General features: G+C 36.7%; 2 protein-coding genes across 2 annotated transcripts in view; one reads left to right on the plus strand and one right to left on the minus strand.

Moving 5' to 3' along the window:
* Positions 1-4,611, plus strand: part of CRLF3 (cytokine receptor like factor 3) — a 44,471-nt gene extending 39,860 nt beyond the window's left edge. The window contains exon 8 of the mRNA XM_079797860.1: positions 793-4,611. Coding sequence (XP_079653986.1) covers positions 793-1,049 — 257 coding nt within the window. The 3' untranslated portion in view covers positions 1,050-4,611. The remainder of the gene's footprint in view (positions 1-792) is intronic.
* A 5,868-nt stretch (positions 4,612-10,479) lies between these two features.
* SUZ12 (SUZ12 polycomb repressive complex 2 subunit) overlaps positions 10,480-13,602 on the minus strand; it is a 41,893-nt gene continuing 38,770 nt past the window's right edge. Inside the window, exons 15-16 of the mRNA XM_079797921.1 lie at positions 13,178-13,257; positions 10,480-11,171 (exon numbers count right to left, since the gene is read on the minus strand). Coding sequence (XP_079654047.1) covers positions 10,826-11,171; positions 13,178-13,257 — 426 coding nt within the window. The 3' untranslated portion in view covers positions 10,480-10,825. The remainder of the gene's footprint in view (positions 11,172-13,177; positions 13,258-13,602) is intronic.

The following is a 13,602-nucleotide window of genomic DNA, read 5'->3' on the forward strand; positions in this document are numbered from 1 at the left end:
TTACTATGGTAAGATATGAATCTGTCCCAATATCACACATTTATAGCAGGAGGTGAGAATATATAGGTCTTAATGACATATCCAAATGGCTACTGTGTACCAGGCATTGTTCTGTACCCTTTATAAATATAAATTATTTAATCTTTTTAACAACTTTTTGAAGTGGGGAGTAATATTACATCCATTTTATAGATGATGAAGGCTGAGCCACAGAGAGGTTAAGTGACTGGAGTTGGGTGGCCTGGGACTCGCTCCAGGGAGTCTGCCTCTGCATCCTGCTTGCATGGGTCATCTAAATTAAACCTAGATTAGGGAACTAGGGAGAGGGATTAATTTGTTATATATCTCTAATGTTGTTTGGTCCCTTACTTCAAAGTAATCACACTTTCAAAAGTCACTATCAAGATATGTTTATATCTTGTGGTGTGGGTCAAGCAGCAGGTAGAACGAGATTCCTGTTCATTCCATGTGAAACGATCTTGCTATTCCACAGGATGTAATTGTATAATGGAGTCAAGCTTCTTTTGATACCATTCATATGGGAAATTCATAGTCTCTGTTCTAAAAGAGAACTCTACCTAGACCAGAATTCTAAAATGTAATTAAAGCTTTAACTTTCCTTTCTGCCTAGAGGATGGGGGTTAATTAAATGCATTATTTTTGACCAGTTGGCATTCCAAAATGTTTTCTTTATTTGAATTAGGAAATTAGCTGTGTTCTGAATAATCTAGACTCTATTTCAATTCTTAGTTGTTGCTCACAGGTAAATGACTTTTTACCTTAACATTTTAGGTGCAGTTTTTGTAAATGGAAAAGAAATGACTAATCAATTGCCCGCCGTTACTTCTGGGTCCACTGTCACATTTGACATTGAAGCTGTGACTCTAGGATCCACCAATAATAACGAAGGCGGAAACTTCAAGCTTCGAGTAACTATTAGCTCAAATAACAGAGAAGTGGTTTTTGATTGGGTACTTGATCAATCTTGTGGTTCTCTTTACTTTGGATGCTCATTCTTCTATCCTGGATGGAAAGTGTTGGTGTTCTAGACTTTTGGATGATTGGCTTTGGTTTGCAGGGTTTTAATGTAGCTGTCCTCAGCCCAATTTAGTTTTAATTTATTTAAAAAAACATGTTAGATTCATCTCTCAGTTAAGCCATTGGAAATGGAAATTGTTTACTGCATTTATTTTAGAATATTTTAGCAATAAGAAACTTGAATATTATGGACAAAAGCGTAATGCAGTCATTTTTATTTTTAGCATAGTGTTAATTAAAATGTTACATCACAATATAATGAATAAAACAAATTAGCTTTTAAAATATGAGGAGATACAGAAAGCCCTATACATTTCCACTGTACTTTTAAAAGTTGGCTATTAGAACAGAAAAATTTAATGTATTATTATTTTTTAAAATCTCCATCTTTTAAGAATCCAGGGCCATGTAAGACTTTAGTTTAAAACAACAGGACTAGGCCAGATAGAAGCCTGAGTCTGTAATACACATTCACTTGTGTGTTCTCCACTTAAGTGTTGAATATGCTCTTCATATTCAGGCATTCGTAAGCAGTATTGAATTTTATCACATATTCAGTATTCTTAAAGTCCCCAAAACATGATAATTTTTGCAGTTTTTGTAATTACTGAGCAAATGTCTATAATAGGCAATGTATTTTCTTTTGTTCTTTCCCTATAGTTTGATTCATGATAGGCTAGAGGACTTTTACAGGGTAAAACTACTTGTGGAAGTAGTATGCACAGCAGTGTTAGCCACATCACATGTATGGAACATGTACATGTGCATATCCAGCCACAGTGATATGCATATTAACATTTTAAAGGTATGAACTGCAGTCTAGTTTAATGTCAGTTTATAAATGGTCGTTTAGCGGACCAAATATAGGGTAAATACTTGACCTATTTTTGACAACTTAAATTTGTGTAAAATATTTATTTGAAGGACTTAGTATGTAAAATGATTATCTTAACTTGCTATATACCAGCCTACAGAATTTTTTAATGTGAATTTTTTTTTCATTTTTAACAGTAGAAAAGTAGAAAAGCAAGTTTGATATTTTTGTAAGATAATTTATTTGGGGATTCACATTCCCTGTTAGACAATCATGACCTTTTTTCCCTTGCCTTATGTATAAGTAAGTCATCTTTCACTAAAGATGTGTTAGAATGTAGATGCCTCGTCCAGCTGTCTAAAAAAATAAAACCTGAAAGTTAAATGAGTGTATTTTTTTTTCTTGCATGATACTTGAATCCAATTTTAATCTTTACTTTTAAGAAGGGGAGTAAAGAGTTTCTTGTGAAAAGTTACTTATACTTATATTCTGTATATAAGTTTACTTATACTATAGTCTCAGATACTGAGCATAGTGCCTGATACATAACACATACACAATAAATGTTTGATTGAATGAATATAGATGATTATTTTCTCCAGAATGTCATCTTATTGCCTCATTCAGCAAATATTTATTGAACATCTTTATTTCTTATCCTCCATTGGAGAATGGCGTCTTAAATTTATACTTCTAGAATCTACCTATTTATAGAAGTGACTTAAACCTAACTTAATTTTAGACAGATGTAGATTTTTAAAAATATATATTTTACTGATTTTTTACAGAGAGGGAGGGAGAGGGATAGAGAGTTAGAAACATCGATGAGAGAGACACATGGTTCAACTGCCTCTGGCACACCTCCTATTGGGGATGTGTCCGCAACCAAGGTACATGCCCTTGACCGGAATCGAAACTGGGACCTTTCAGTCCATAGGCCGACGCTCTATCCATTGAGCCAAACCGATTAGGGCCAGGTGTGGATTTTAATATTTTGAAATCTGAAACTAATTTAAATATTGGGATCAGGCTTTTGGTGTCAGGTCTAAGAACTCTGTCTAGCTCTAGACCCCAAAGATTTTCTCCTGTGTTTTTTCCTAAAAGTATTATAGTTTAACATTTTACATGTAAGTCTGTGGTCCATTTTGACTTAATTTTTGTATAAGGTGTGAGACTTAGGTTAAAGTCCATTTGGGAACATGTAGATGTCTAATTGCCCCAGCACCATTTGTTGCAAAGGCTATCTTTCCTCCATTGAATGGCTTTTGCACCTTTGTCAACTAAAGTTTTTGTTGGGTATATTCCTGGGTTCTCTGTTCTGTTCTATCGATCTATGGGTCTATCCCTCTGCCAATACCACACAGTATGATTACTGAGCTATATAATGTTTTAAAATCAGGTGGTAGACTGATTCCTTTCTAATTCATCTTTTTCCAAATTGTTTTAGCTATTCCAGTCCTGTTGTCTTCCCATGCAGCTTTTAGAGTAATCTTTACCTGCAAAAAATAAATCTTGCTGGAATTTTGATAGAAAATTGTGTTAAACCTGTGTATCAATTTGGGAAGAGTTGACATCTTTACTATGTTGAATTTCCCAATTCATGAACACAGTATGTTCCTTCTATATAGATTTTTTATTTCTTTAAATCAGCATTTTATAGTTCCCAACATACAAGTTCTGTACATATTTTGTTACATCGACACCTAAGTTTTGTTTTGTTTTTTAGTGACTATAAATGGCATTGTATTTTTTATTTTGGTTTCCACATGCTAATTCCGAATATATAGAATTGATCTTCATATATTTATCTTGTATCCTGCCAAATTGATAAGCTCAGCCCTCCTTCCCTCTTGAGATTTTGTCTTTGATCCAAGGATTTTCTAGAAAAATCTTTTTAGTTTCCGAGTGTGTTTGGGGGTTTTCATGTTATCTTTCTAGTTTAATTATATTTTGGTTGGAGAACACACTCTGTATGACTTCAATTATTTTAAATTTGTGAGGTTTATGTCATGCCCCAGGATATGGTCAATCTTGGTATATGTTCTTTGGTACTTGAAAAGACTGTAGTCTGCTGTTAATGGGTGGAATGTTTTATAAATGTAGATCAGAATCCTGTTGGCTGATGTTGTAGAGTTTTACACCTTTCTAATTTTCTGTCTAGTTGCTCTGTCACTTTTTGAGAGGGGCATGTAGAAGTCTCTAATTATAATTGTGAATTTGTCTCTTTTCCTTTCGTTCTGTCAGTTTTTGACTCGGTTTTTCCAGCTCTTTTGTTTTCTGAATACATACCTAGGATATCTACATGTTCTTGGTGGATTGACCATTTTATCAAAATGTCCCTCTGTCTCTGGTAAGTTTCTTGGCTTCTTAGTTTACTTGATATTAATATAGCCTCTCTTGCTTGCCTCTGATTGTTTGCATGATATATATTTTCTATCCTTTTACTTTCAACTTGTCTATATAGTTTCTTATAGATATCATATAGTTGGGTCATGGTTTTATTTTTTTACTCTGTCAATCTCTGTTTTATTTGGTGTGTTTAGACCATTTACATATAATTTTGTTACTGTTATGTTAGGACTTAAGTCTGTCATTTTTCTCTGTTTTCTGTTCTTTCTGGTCTTAATTTCTCTGCTTTTCTTTTTATTCATTCTTGTAAGGTTACATGAACATATTTTAGAATTTCATTTTATCTATAACTAGAAGCCCGGTGCACGAAATTCATGCACGGCGGGGGGTTGTCCCTCAGCCCAGCCTGTACCCTCTCCAATCTGGGACTCTTGGAGGGATGTCCGACTACCCGTTTAGGCCCGATCCCAGGGATCGGGCCTAAACGGGTAGTCGGACATCCCTCTCACAATCCAGGACTGCTGGCTCCCAACTGCTTGCCTGCCTGCCTTCCTGATTGCCCCTAATCGCTTCTGCCTGCCAGCCTGATCACGCTCTAACCACTCCGCTGCCAGCCTGATTGCCCCTAAATGCCCTCCCCTGCCAGCCTGTTTGCCCCGAACTTCCCTCCTCTGCCGGCCTGGTCACCACTAACTGCCCTCTCCTGCAGGGTTGATCACCTCCAACTGCCCTCCCTTGCAAGCCTGATCCCTCTCAACTGCCCTCCCTTGCAGGCCGGGTGCCTCCCAACTGCCCTCTCCTGCTGGCCATCTTGTGGTGGCCATCTTGTGTCCACATGGGGGCAGGATCTTTGACCACATGGGGGCAGCTATATTGTGTGTTGCAGTGATGATCAATCTGTATATTACTCTTTTATTAGATAGGATAGAGGCCTGGTGCACGGGTGGGGGCCAGCTGGTTTGCCCTGAAGGGTGTCCCGGATCAGAGTGGGGTTCCCTTGGGCGTGGAGCGGCCTGAGCGAGGGGCCTGTGGTGGTTTGCAGGCCGGCCACGCCCCTTGGCAACCCAAGGGGAGGCCCTGGTATCTGGAATTTATTTTCCTTCTACAATTGAAACTTTGTAGCCTGGAGCGGAGCCAAGCCTGCTGCTCCCACCGGGGCGGCAGCCATCTCTGTGGCAGTTAATTCACCTTCTACAATTGAAACTTTGTAGCCTTAAGCGGGTGAGCCTGGCCAGGGTGTTCGGAAAACTTTGCTTCCCCTGTTGCTGCCAGCAACCCTGGCCTGCTCTCTCAAGCTCCATTCTGCCGCCATTTGTTTGAATTTGTTTACCTTCTATAATTGAAACTTTGTAGCTTGAGTGGAGGCTTAGGCCTGCAATGGCTATGGAAAGCTTGGCTTCCTCTGTTACCTGGGAAACCTTGCTCTCTGTGGCTGTAGCCATCTTGGATTGGGGTTAATTTGCATACGCGCCCTGATTGGCTGGTGGGCGTGGCTTTGCTGGTGGGCATGGCTTATGTAGCGGAGTGATGGTTAATTTGCATATTACCATTTTATTAGAGAGGATGATGTTATATCTTTGCATAGATTCCTTGTTTTCCTCAGCTTCTTGAATGTTTAGTTTTATGTCTATGGCCAAATTTGGAAAGAGTGCAGCCATTATTTCAAGTACTACCCTTTTTTCGTCCCACTGGTTTTTGAGATTCCGTTTATTTTTAAGTCTGTTCAAATCAGGTTATTTCTGTTGGTCTATCTTAGTTTACTGATTCCTCTGTCACCTCCTGCCATTCTACTGTTGGGCCCATCTATGAGCTTTTTTAAATTTTTCAGTTCTAAAATGTCCATGTGGCTCTTCTTTGTATCTTCTATTTCTTTGCTAAGATGTTCTATATTCTTTGCTTGAGGCTATTCATTTTTTTATTTTTCAGTGTATTCATTGAAACATATTTATCACGGTTGTTGTGATGGTTAGTCGGTTGTTGTGATGGTTAGTCGTATGTCTACTTGACTGGGCTAAGGGATGTCCAGGTAGGTAGCTAAACATTATTTCTGGGTGTGCATCTGAGGATATTTCTGGAAAAGATTAAAATAGATTGAAGAAGGAAGTGGGTGAGCATCATCCAATCTGTGGAGGGCCTGAATAGAACAAAAAAGCAGAGGAAGGTTGAATTCACTCTGCCTGACTGTTGAGGTGGGATGTGGATCTTCTGCCTTCGGCACTCCTGGTTTTAGGGCCTTCAGATCTGGACATCTACACCACTGGCTTTTAGGCCATCGAATGACATCACTGGCTTTCCTGGGTTCCCACCTTGCAGGCAGATTGTGGGACTTCTCCATAATCTTGTATTGGTTTTCTTTTTCTGGAGAAGACTAATACAGTTGCTTTAAAATCTTTGTTAGGTAATTCTACTATTTGTCAGCCTAGTGTTGACATCTATTGTCTTCATGCAGTGTGAGATCTAGTTCTTGCTGTGACAAGCAATTTTCTATCGAAATGTGGACATTTTTGTTATGAGACTGGATATTATTTAAACCTCTGTCAGCCAGCTTTTTGACACCACTTGAGCAGATTGAGGGGAGGGGCACTGCCTCATTACTACCCCATCATCCTAGGCCATGGTCAAAGTCCTGACTCCACCAGGCTTTTTCTGAACCACCCTATCAGAGGGGGAGAGGTGCTTCATCACTGCTAGTGGAGATGAAGTCCAGGCTCCTGTCACCACAGGGGTAGGGGTCTTTATCATTGTCTGGTGGGTCGAAAAGTCCAGTTTTCCTACTTGGCCTGTAGGATAAACTCCTAGATAGAGAGTTGTTAGGGCAAAGATTAAATGCATTGTGATTTAAAATTCTTAAATCCTCACCATGAAACATTGATCAGTTGCCTTCCATAGTGCCCTGATCCCAAACCTGCATCTCAGGTATGTACCTAGACCAGGAATCGAACCAGCAACTTTTAGGGCACAGCACGCTCAACCAACCGAGTCACTCTGGCCAGGCTATTGTGATTTTAATAAAAGTACCAGAATGCTCTCTCTAGAGGTTGTACCAATTTATTTTCCAAAAATGTCTTTAAAATTCATCATAGTTAAAATATTTTAAAAATAGAATATTACTTTTGTTCCATATCTCATTAGTACTAATATTGGCTTTTACGATTTTTCAATTACCACCAGAAATGTTTTGAGTGTTTATTTCCACATTAGCAAACTTTGATCTTTTTTCTAGTAACTTTTTAAAAATATTTTTATTTCAGAGAGGAAGAGGTAGAGAAACATCAATGATGAGAATCATTGATTGGCTGCCTCCTGCACACCCCCCACTGGGATCGAGCCCGCAACCTGGGCATGTGCCCTTGACTGGAATTGAACCTGTGACCCTTTAGACCACAGGCCAACGCTCTATCCACACAGCCAAACTGGCTAGGGCTTTTCTAGTAACTTATCTTTGGTCTTTTTTCTCTCTTCCTGTCTAGTTATATCCAAACTTCCCATTCACTCTCCCCCAAATTCTTCCTTTGCCTGTTTCCCTCTTGCTATGCCCCCATTTTTCATATACTCTGTGATTCGAAAAGTAGGAGTTGGAGATATTTAATACACTCATTAAACCTGTTTGTTATCACTTACCTCCCTTGAAGTGGCCATTTTATTTACTGTTGTGGGACTGCCTCTTTTTTGGAAACTCTCCTCTCATTCCTCTATACTACAGTACCATTCAACAATTACTTTTTGGGCACTTAATTCCCAACAGTCAGTGTTACCTGGACTATTACAATAGCATTCTAGACCTGGCTGGTTTGGCTCAGTGATAGAGCGTTGGCATGTGGACTGAGGGGTCCTGGGTTTGATTCTGGTTGTGGACACATGCCCGGGTTGTGGGCTCAATCCCCAGTAGGGGGCATTCAGGAGGCAGCCAACCAGTGATTCTCTCATCATTGGTTTCTCTCCCTTCCTCTGGAATCAAAAAAAAATATATATATATTAAAAAACAATAGCATTCTAGTACTTCTTCCTATGTAGGTTCTCCCCTCATGGAATGTAGTATATAATTTTATTATACAATATCACTTTATAACTATCATTTGTATCCCGCTCTAGTCTGAACTTTTTGAGAGCCAAGATAAATTCTTTTTCATTAAAAAGGAAACAGCCCGGCTGGCCTGGCTCAGTGGTTGAGCGTTGACCTATGAACCAGGAGGTCATGGTTGGATTCCCAGTCAGGACACATGCTTGGATTGCAGGCTCGATCTTCAGTGTGGGTGAAGAAACATCATTGATGTTTCTCTCTCTCTCCCTCTTCCTTCCTCTCTGAAATCAATATAAATATATTAAAAAAAGAAAAGAATCCACAACCAAAGATGGATAACTGTTAATATTGACATTACTTTGAACTATAAGTTTAAAAATATATTTTGGTATTACCATAAAGAACATACTCAAGTTGAAATTGATGTTACTAAAACTGAAAGCAAGTTTTCACATTAATTTTTTCTTTCTTTTGGCTTAAACAACAGACATTTATTTCTCATTTTTCTGGAGGCTGCAAAGTCCTTAATTTCTTATCAGCTCTGACTGATAGGTGTACTTCTGGATCCTTACTATCCTAAACAAGTCCAAGTTTTAGTGCACAAATTAACAATGCATAAAATAACAAAACAGAATACAACTTTTATATTATTGAACTTTATGTACAAAATCATTTGATTTCAAATAAACATTTAATGTAAAAACAAATGTTCTTTTAAACTGATTTTTTTTACATCTACTGTACCTTTCAAATGCTTTATCATCTTACATGATTTCTTCAAAATCTCTTATCAAGGGTACATATAGAAAAGCATTTTTTTTATAAATAGAAACAAAGGGATTTTTTTCAGCTCTTATAAGATGACATAAAAAGTTTACTCAACAGAAGTAATTTCATTACTATTTGGGGGAGGGAATCACCAACTTTTTGTGCAAACAATGCTAGCCTTCTTTTAAGCATTAAGAGCATAACTGCTTAAGAAATGACATAAGCAAAATTCCTACACCTAATCTCCCCTAAAATAATCTATTTTTTTTTTACATATGTGCACAGCTTTAGCAAATTAAAGCCGGAGAGAAATGCTCAAGATCTGCTATCCATAGGTGTGATCAGAGTTTACTGTAACTCATTTGGAGAGCTTACCAATCAAGGCGTCTGTAATGAAAGCTGCAGTTTCCCTCTTTCCTATTTTAACACAAAAATTAATAACTAAGAATTTAATACTGGATGACAAAGCACATCCACACTATCAGTTAAATAGCCTCACAGTTAAACACATCTTAAAGACCAATCAAATCAGTATTTACATTTTATAAATTTCTGAAGACACCATTAGAAAGCTTATATATCCCTTCATTAAACAAAATAGGGAACTGCATCTGATGGTGGTGGAATGAAATTAAAAAATTAAAAATACCTGTATATACAGCAGCATTGTTCCTTTATAAATAAAGAATATGAAAATGCAATTATCTTTTAAGGATAATAAAAAAATTGAGGTGATGTTACTCAACCACAGTGCTTGAAGTTGGAATAAAAATCTATTGGTGCTTGTTAATGTGCCAGTAGTGAAACCACTTTCTGTTGGAGAAAATCCAACTGCAAATATGTGCATAAAACACATATAACACAGGGCAAAATTGCTCAAAACAATTCAAGTCAGCTTATCTGTACTGGATATTCTAATCGTGAAACGCATTACAAAGACATCCTTATAAAGAAAAAAATGTTATGTTTTCTGGTTCATTTTTATAGAATATTTCTTCCCTCAAAAGTGGCATCTTCAAAATCTCAAATTCTTCCCTTGGTTTACAATCCTAATGAAAAGATGTGGACAGTTTAATTTTCCATGTGTTTACCTAACTGGGGGAAGAAAAAAACCAAACTGTAAAACGTTCAAGTTTAAGAAAATATACTGGGTGAGCAATATACTAAAATTATCAACATAAAATAAATGGTAAGTAATCTTATAAACCAACATAACATTTCACTGTCAAATGTGAAAAATTAACATCTCAAACAGGCATAAGATGAAGAAGTGCTTTTTTCAAATTGTAAAATCAATTTATGCAATGCAAAATATCTTGAGTGTTGTAATTTTTCATTTTAAATTGATTTCAAAATCAAGGATCAAGGTTTGATTGCAAATGGCAATGCAATATAATTTCACAAAAACCTTCAATTTTTTAAAAAGGGAATCACATTCCAATTTTCCCTCCCCAAGAAAATATTTCACAAAGCAAAAAAACAGCCAGTCACAAATGCAAAAAAATTATAATTTAAATATATGAAATAATTTCTATATTATCAATTTATTTCATAAGACAATTGTTGAAGTTAAAAAATACTTTCTTTCAAGTATTGCTTTTCATGCTCGAGAATGTTGTAATGACATCAATAAAAATGATATACATGTAATGCTGCATCATGAAGTGAAGTAGAACCCTGATACAAATATCCTTGTTGAAATCATTTACTTCATCTTAACAGTGCCTGTTTGGAATCTATGATTAAAAAACAAAAACAAAACTCTTCCTAGAGGCTGAACTCCCTAGAATGCAATTTCAGTGTTTGTCCATGACACAGGGTTAGGCCTTTTCTTCTCAGAGTTTTTGCTTTTTGCTCTGTTTTGAAACCCCTGAGACACCATCTGATTCCGAAGCTTTCTCTTTTGAGTTAATTTCACTAAATCCATTTGCTGTCCCATTTTGTTCTTCAGTGATATCTTCATTTGCAGGTGAAGCAGATTCTCCTTTTTCTAGTTTTTGCTGCATTTCACGGAGCTTGGTAACAGCTTTATCTATTGACATTATGCTAATAAGATTAAAGTCATGCATGCTGACTAGATGAAGCATGAAGTTTCGACATAAATTCTTCTTAATTATTTTCTGTCCATAGTTTTCTACAAACAGCATACAGGCGTGATTCATTTGATTGTCAGCAATAAACCTATTTAATAAAAACAACACAAAACATCAATAACAATACAAAGCATTTTTGTCAAGTGGAATAGTGATAACCATTATAGAACAGTAAGACTATTCAAATCTAGTAAGTGATGATTTAGCAAGAAGTAACACTATAGTAAATGTGAGATTCAATAACTTGAATGAGCTTAGCATTTAAAATATTTAAAGAGATGTGATTTAATCAGAGTTTAAATTAATCATTTGTTTTTCCTAATTACATACAGCAGTATTGAAAGTATCTCTGGCCAGTATCACTTTCATTAACTCTATATACCCAATATCTCCTTTATTTTCTCCCTTGATTTTGATATACTTTCCTATTTCTGAAGGAATGTTTTTCTACATTTTCAGATTACGGTAGACCTCTAAAAAACGAAGATGTCACAACAAATAAATATGGCACAGTGTGGTTGTGTTGGTGGAAAGTGAATTGAGGGTATATACAATGAATAAAATTTGAGAGAACCAAATAGGAGAATGGTTACTCAGTTATCCACAGGAACTGAGAGTGTCCAATAGAGTCCCAAAAGGCCTGCCTGAAGGTTCTTAAATATCCAAATAGTTTGCCCAACTACATGCCTCTTTATAATGCCAGTATACAATGAACCCCAAGAATTGTGCTAACACATTTAGATCAAAGAATTAAAATAGAACTCAATAAAGTAATGTGACTAAAATTCTATCTTGAAACTGGCATTATCAAGACAAAAGGAAAAACATTTAACCCAAGCTTCTGCATACATACTTTACTCCTTAGTACCCCTAGACTGGGGACCAGGCAAACATTTTCTGTAAAAAGCTAGATAGTAAATATTTACAGCTATACAAGCCATATGTGATCTGCCATCTTCCTCTTTTCCTTTTTCAGTACCCACTAAACATGTGAAGACTATCCTATCCTATATAATAAAAGGCTAGTATGCAAATCAACCAAATGGCGGAACAACCAGTCGCTACGATGTGCACTGACCACCAGGGGGCAGATGCTCAATGCAGGAGCTGCCCCCTGGTGGACAGTGCGTTAGCACAGGGGGAGCACCGCTTAGCCAGAAGCCAGGCTCACGGCTGGAGAGCGCAGCAGCAGTAGCGGCAGCGCTAAGGACCCCTCAGGAGATGTCCGACTGCTGGCTTAGGGGGAGCGGGCCTAAGCCAGCAGTCAGATATCCCCTGAGTGGTCTCGGACTGTGAGGGTGCAGGCCGAGCGGAGGGACTCTCTGGCCCTCTTCCCCTTCCCCCTGAATGTCGTGCACTGGGCCTCTGGTTCTTAGATGAAGGCAGTATACGAAAAAAATGCTACAGGCCATGCAACCAGACATCTTTATGTAACAACAACCCTTCACTCCCAAGAGTAAGGAAACAAAAGTATTCCCTCCCATTTCACTATCTATAAATGAAAAAACTTTGGATGCTTGTACTATAGAAGAAAGTCTTAAATGAGGATCTAATAATAATGAAGGCAGAGAAGAAAATGTATAGCACAGGAAAATAGTTCACACAGGGAAGGAGGCAGATCTGCAGAAGAAATAATGCTTTGGAACATGTAGTGACAAAGGCATGAGAAATAGGATTGTTTTACCTTGCCTCCTATGTAAATCAAAAAAGCTACTTATATTTTATTCTGATTAAGCAATTTTTAAAACTGGTAATAACTGTGATAAGTAATTTTCAGGATTTCCAGGAATATAGCACATGGCATTTACTTTTTGTATTCTCTGGCAATAAAAGGAATAAAAACTGGGTCATTAAAAAGGGACATATTAAAAATAAAAATCTGCTGAAGAGCTAGCACTTTCCTGATACATTCTCTGAGCATCACCATTTTTCTCTATGCAATTATAATACTTTGGATTAGGATAAGATTTAGGACACAGTATATCTAAATTAACGGAATTTTATATAAGTTTCTAACACAAGTAGATTTATAGAATGTGAAGCAGTAAAAAGAATATAAAGGAAATGGAATATTTAAATTTAGAAATACCCTACCCATGCTTCATGACATGGAGATTCCATAGTTTCATCACTTCTTTCTCTCCTTCATTAACATCAGAAAATTCCTCAATTTGCTAAAAATAAAAAAATTTAAAAAAGAAAAACACCTATTAAATGCAGAGAAATAATATAAATATTATTTCTAAGAAAAAATTGTGAGAATGTCAAAAACAGGTATTTTATAACTAAAAATAACACAACTTATTTATACAGCAAAGTGGCAACATTTCTTAAAAACCACTTCTGTTTAAGCAGTAATTTTAAAAAGGAATTCCTAAGTTACGTATTGGTTACCTATAAATACAATGAACAAACCATAAAATCACAAGAAAACCTGTATTTCTTCACCTGGTAACTGTTTAAATGAGCCAGTTATAAAATGTGCATTCCTGAATTCCTTAATTTAGAAAAAGTTCCTT

Source organism: Cnephaeus nilssonii, assembly GCF_951640355.1.
Source record: "Cnephaeus nilssonii genome assembly, chromosome: 19".
Taxonomy (NCBI): domain Eukaryota; kingdom Metazoa; phylum Chordata; class Mammalia; order Chiroptera; family Vespertilionidae; genus Cnephaeus; species Cnephaeus nilssonii.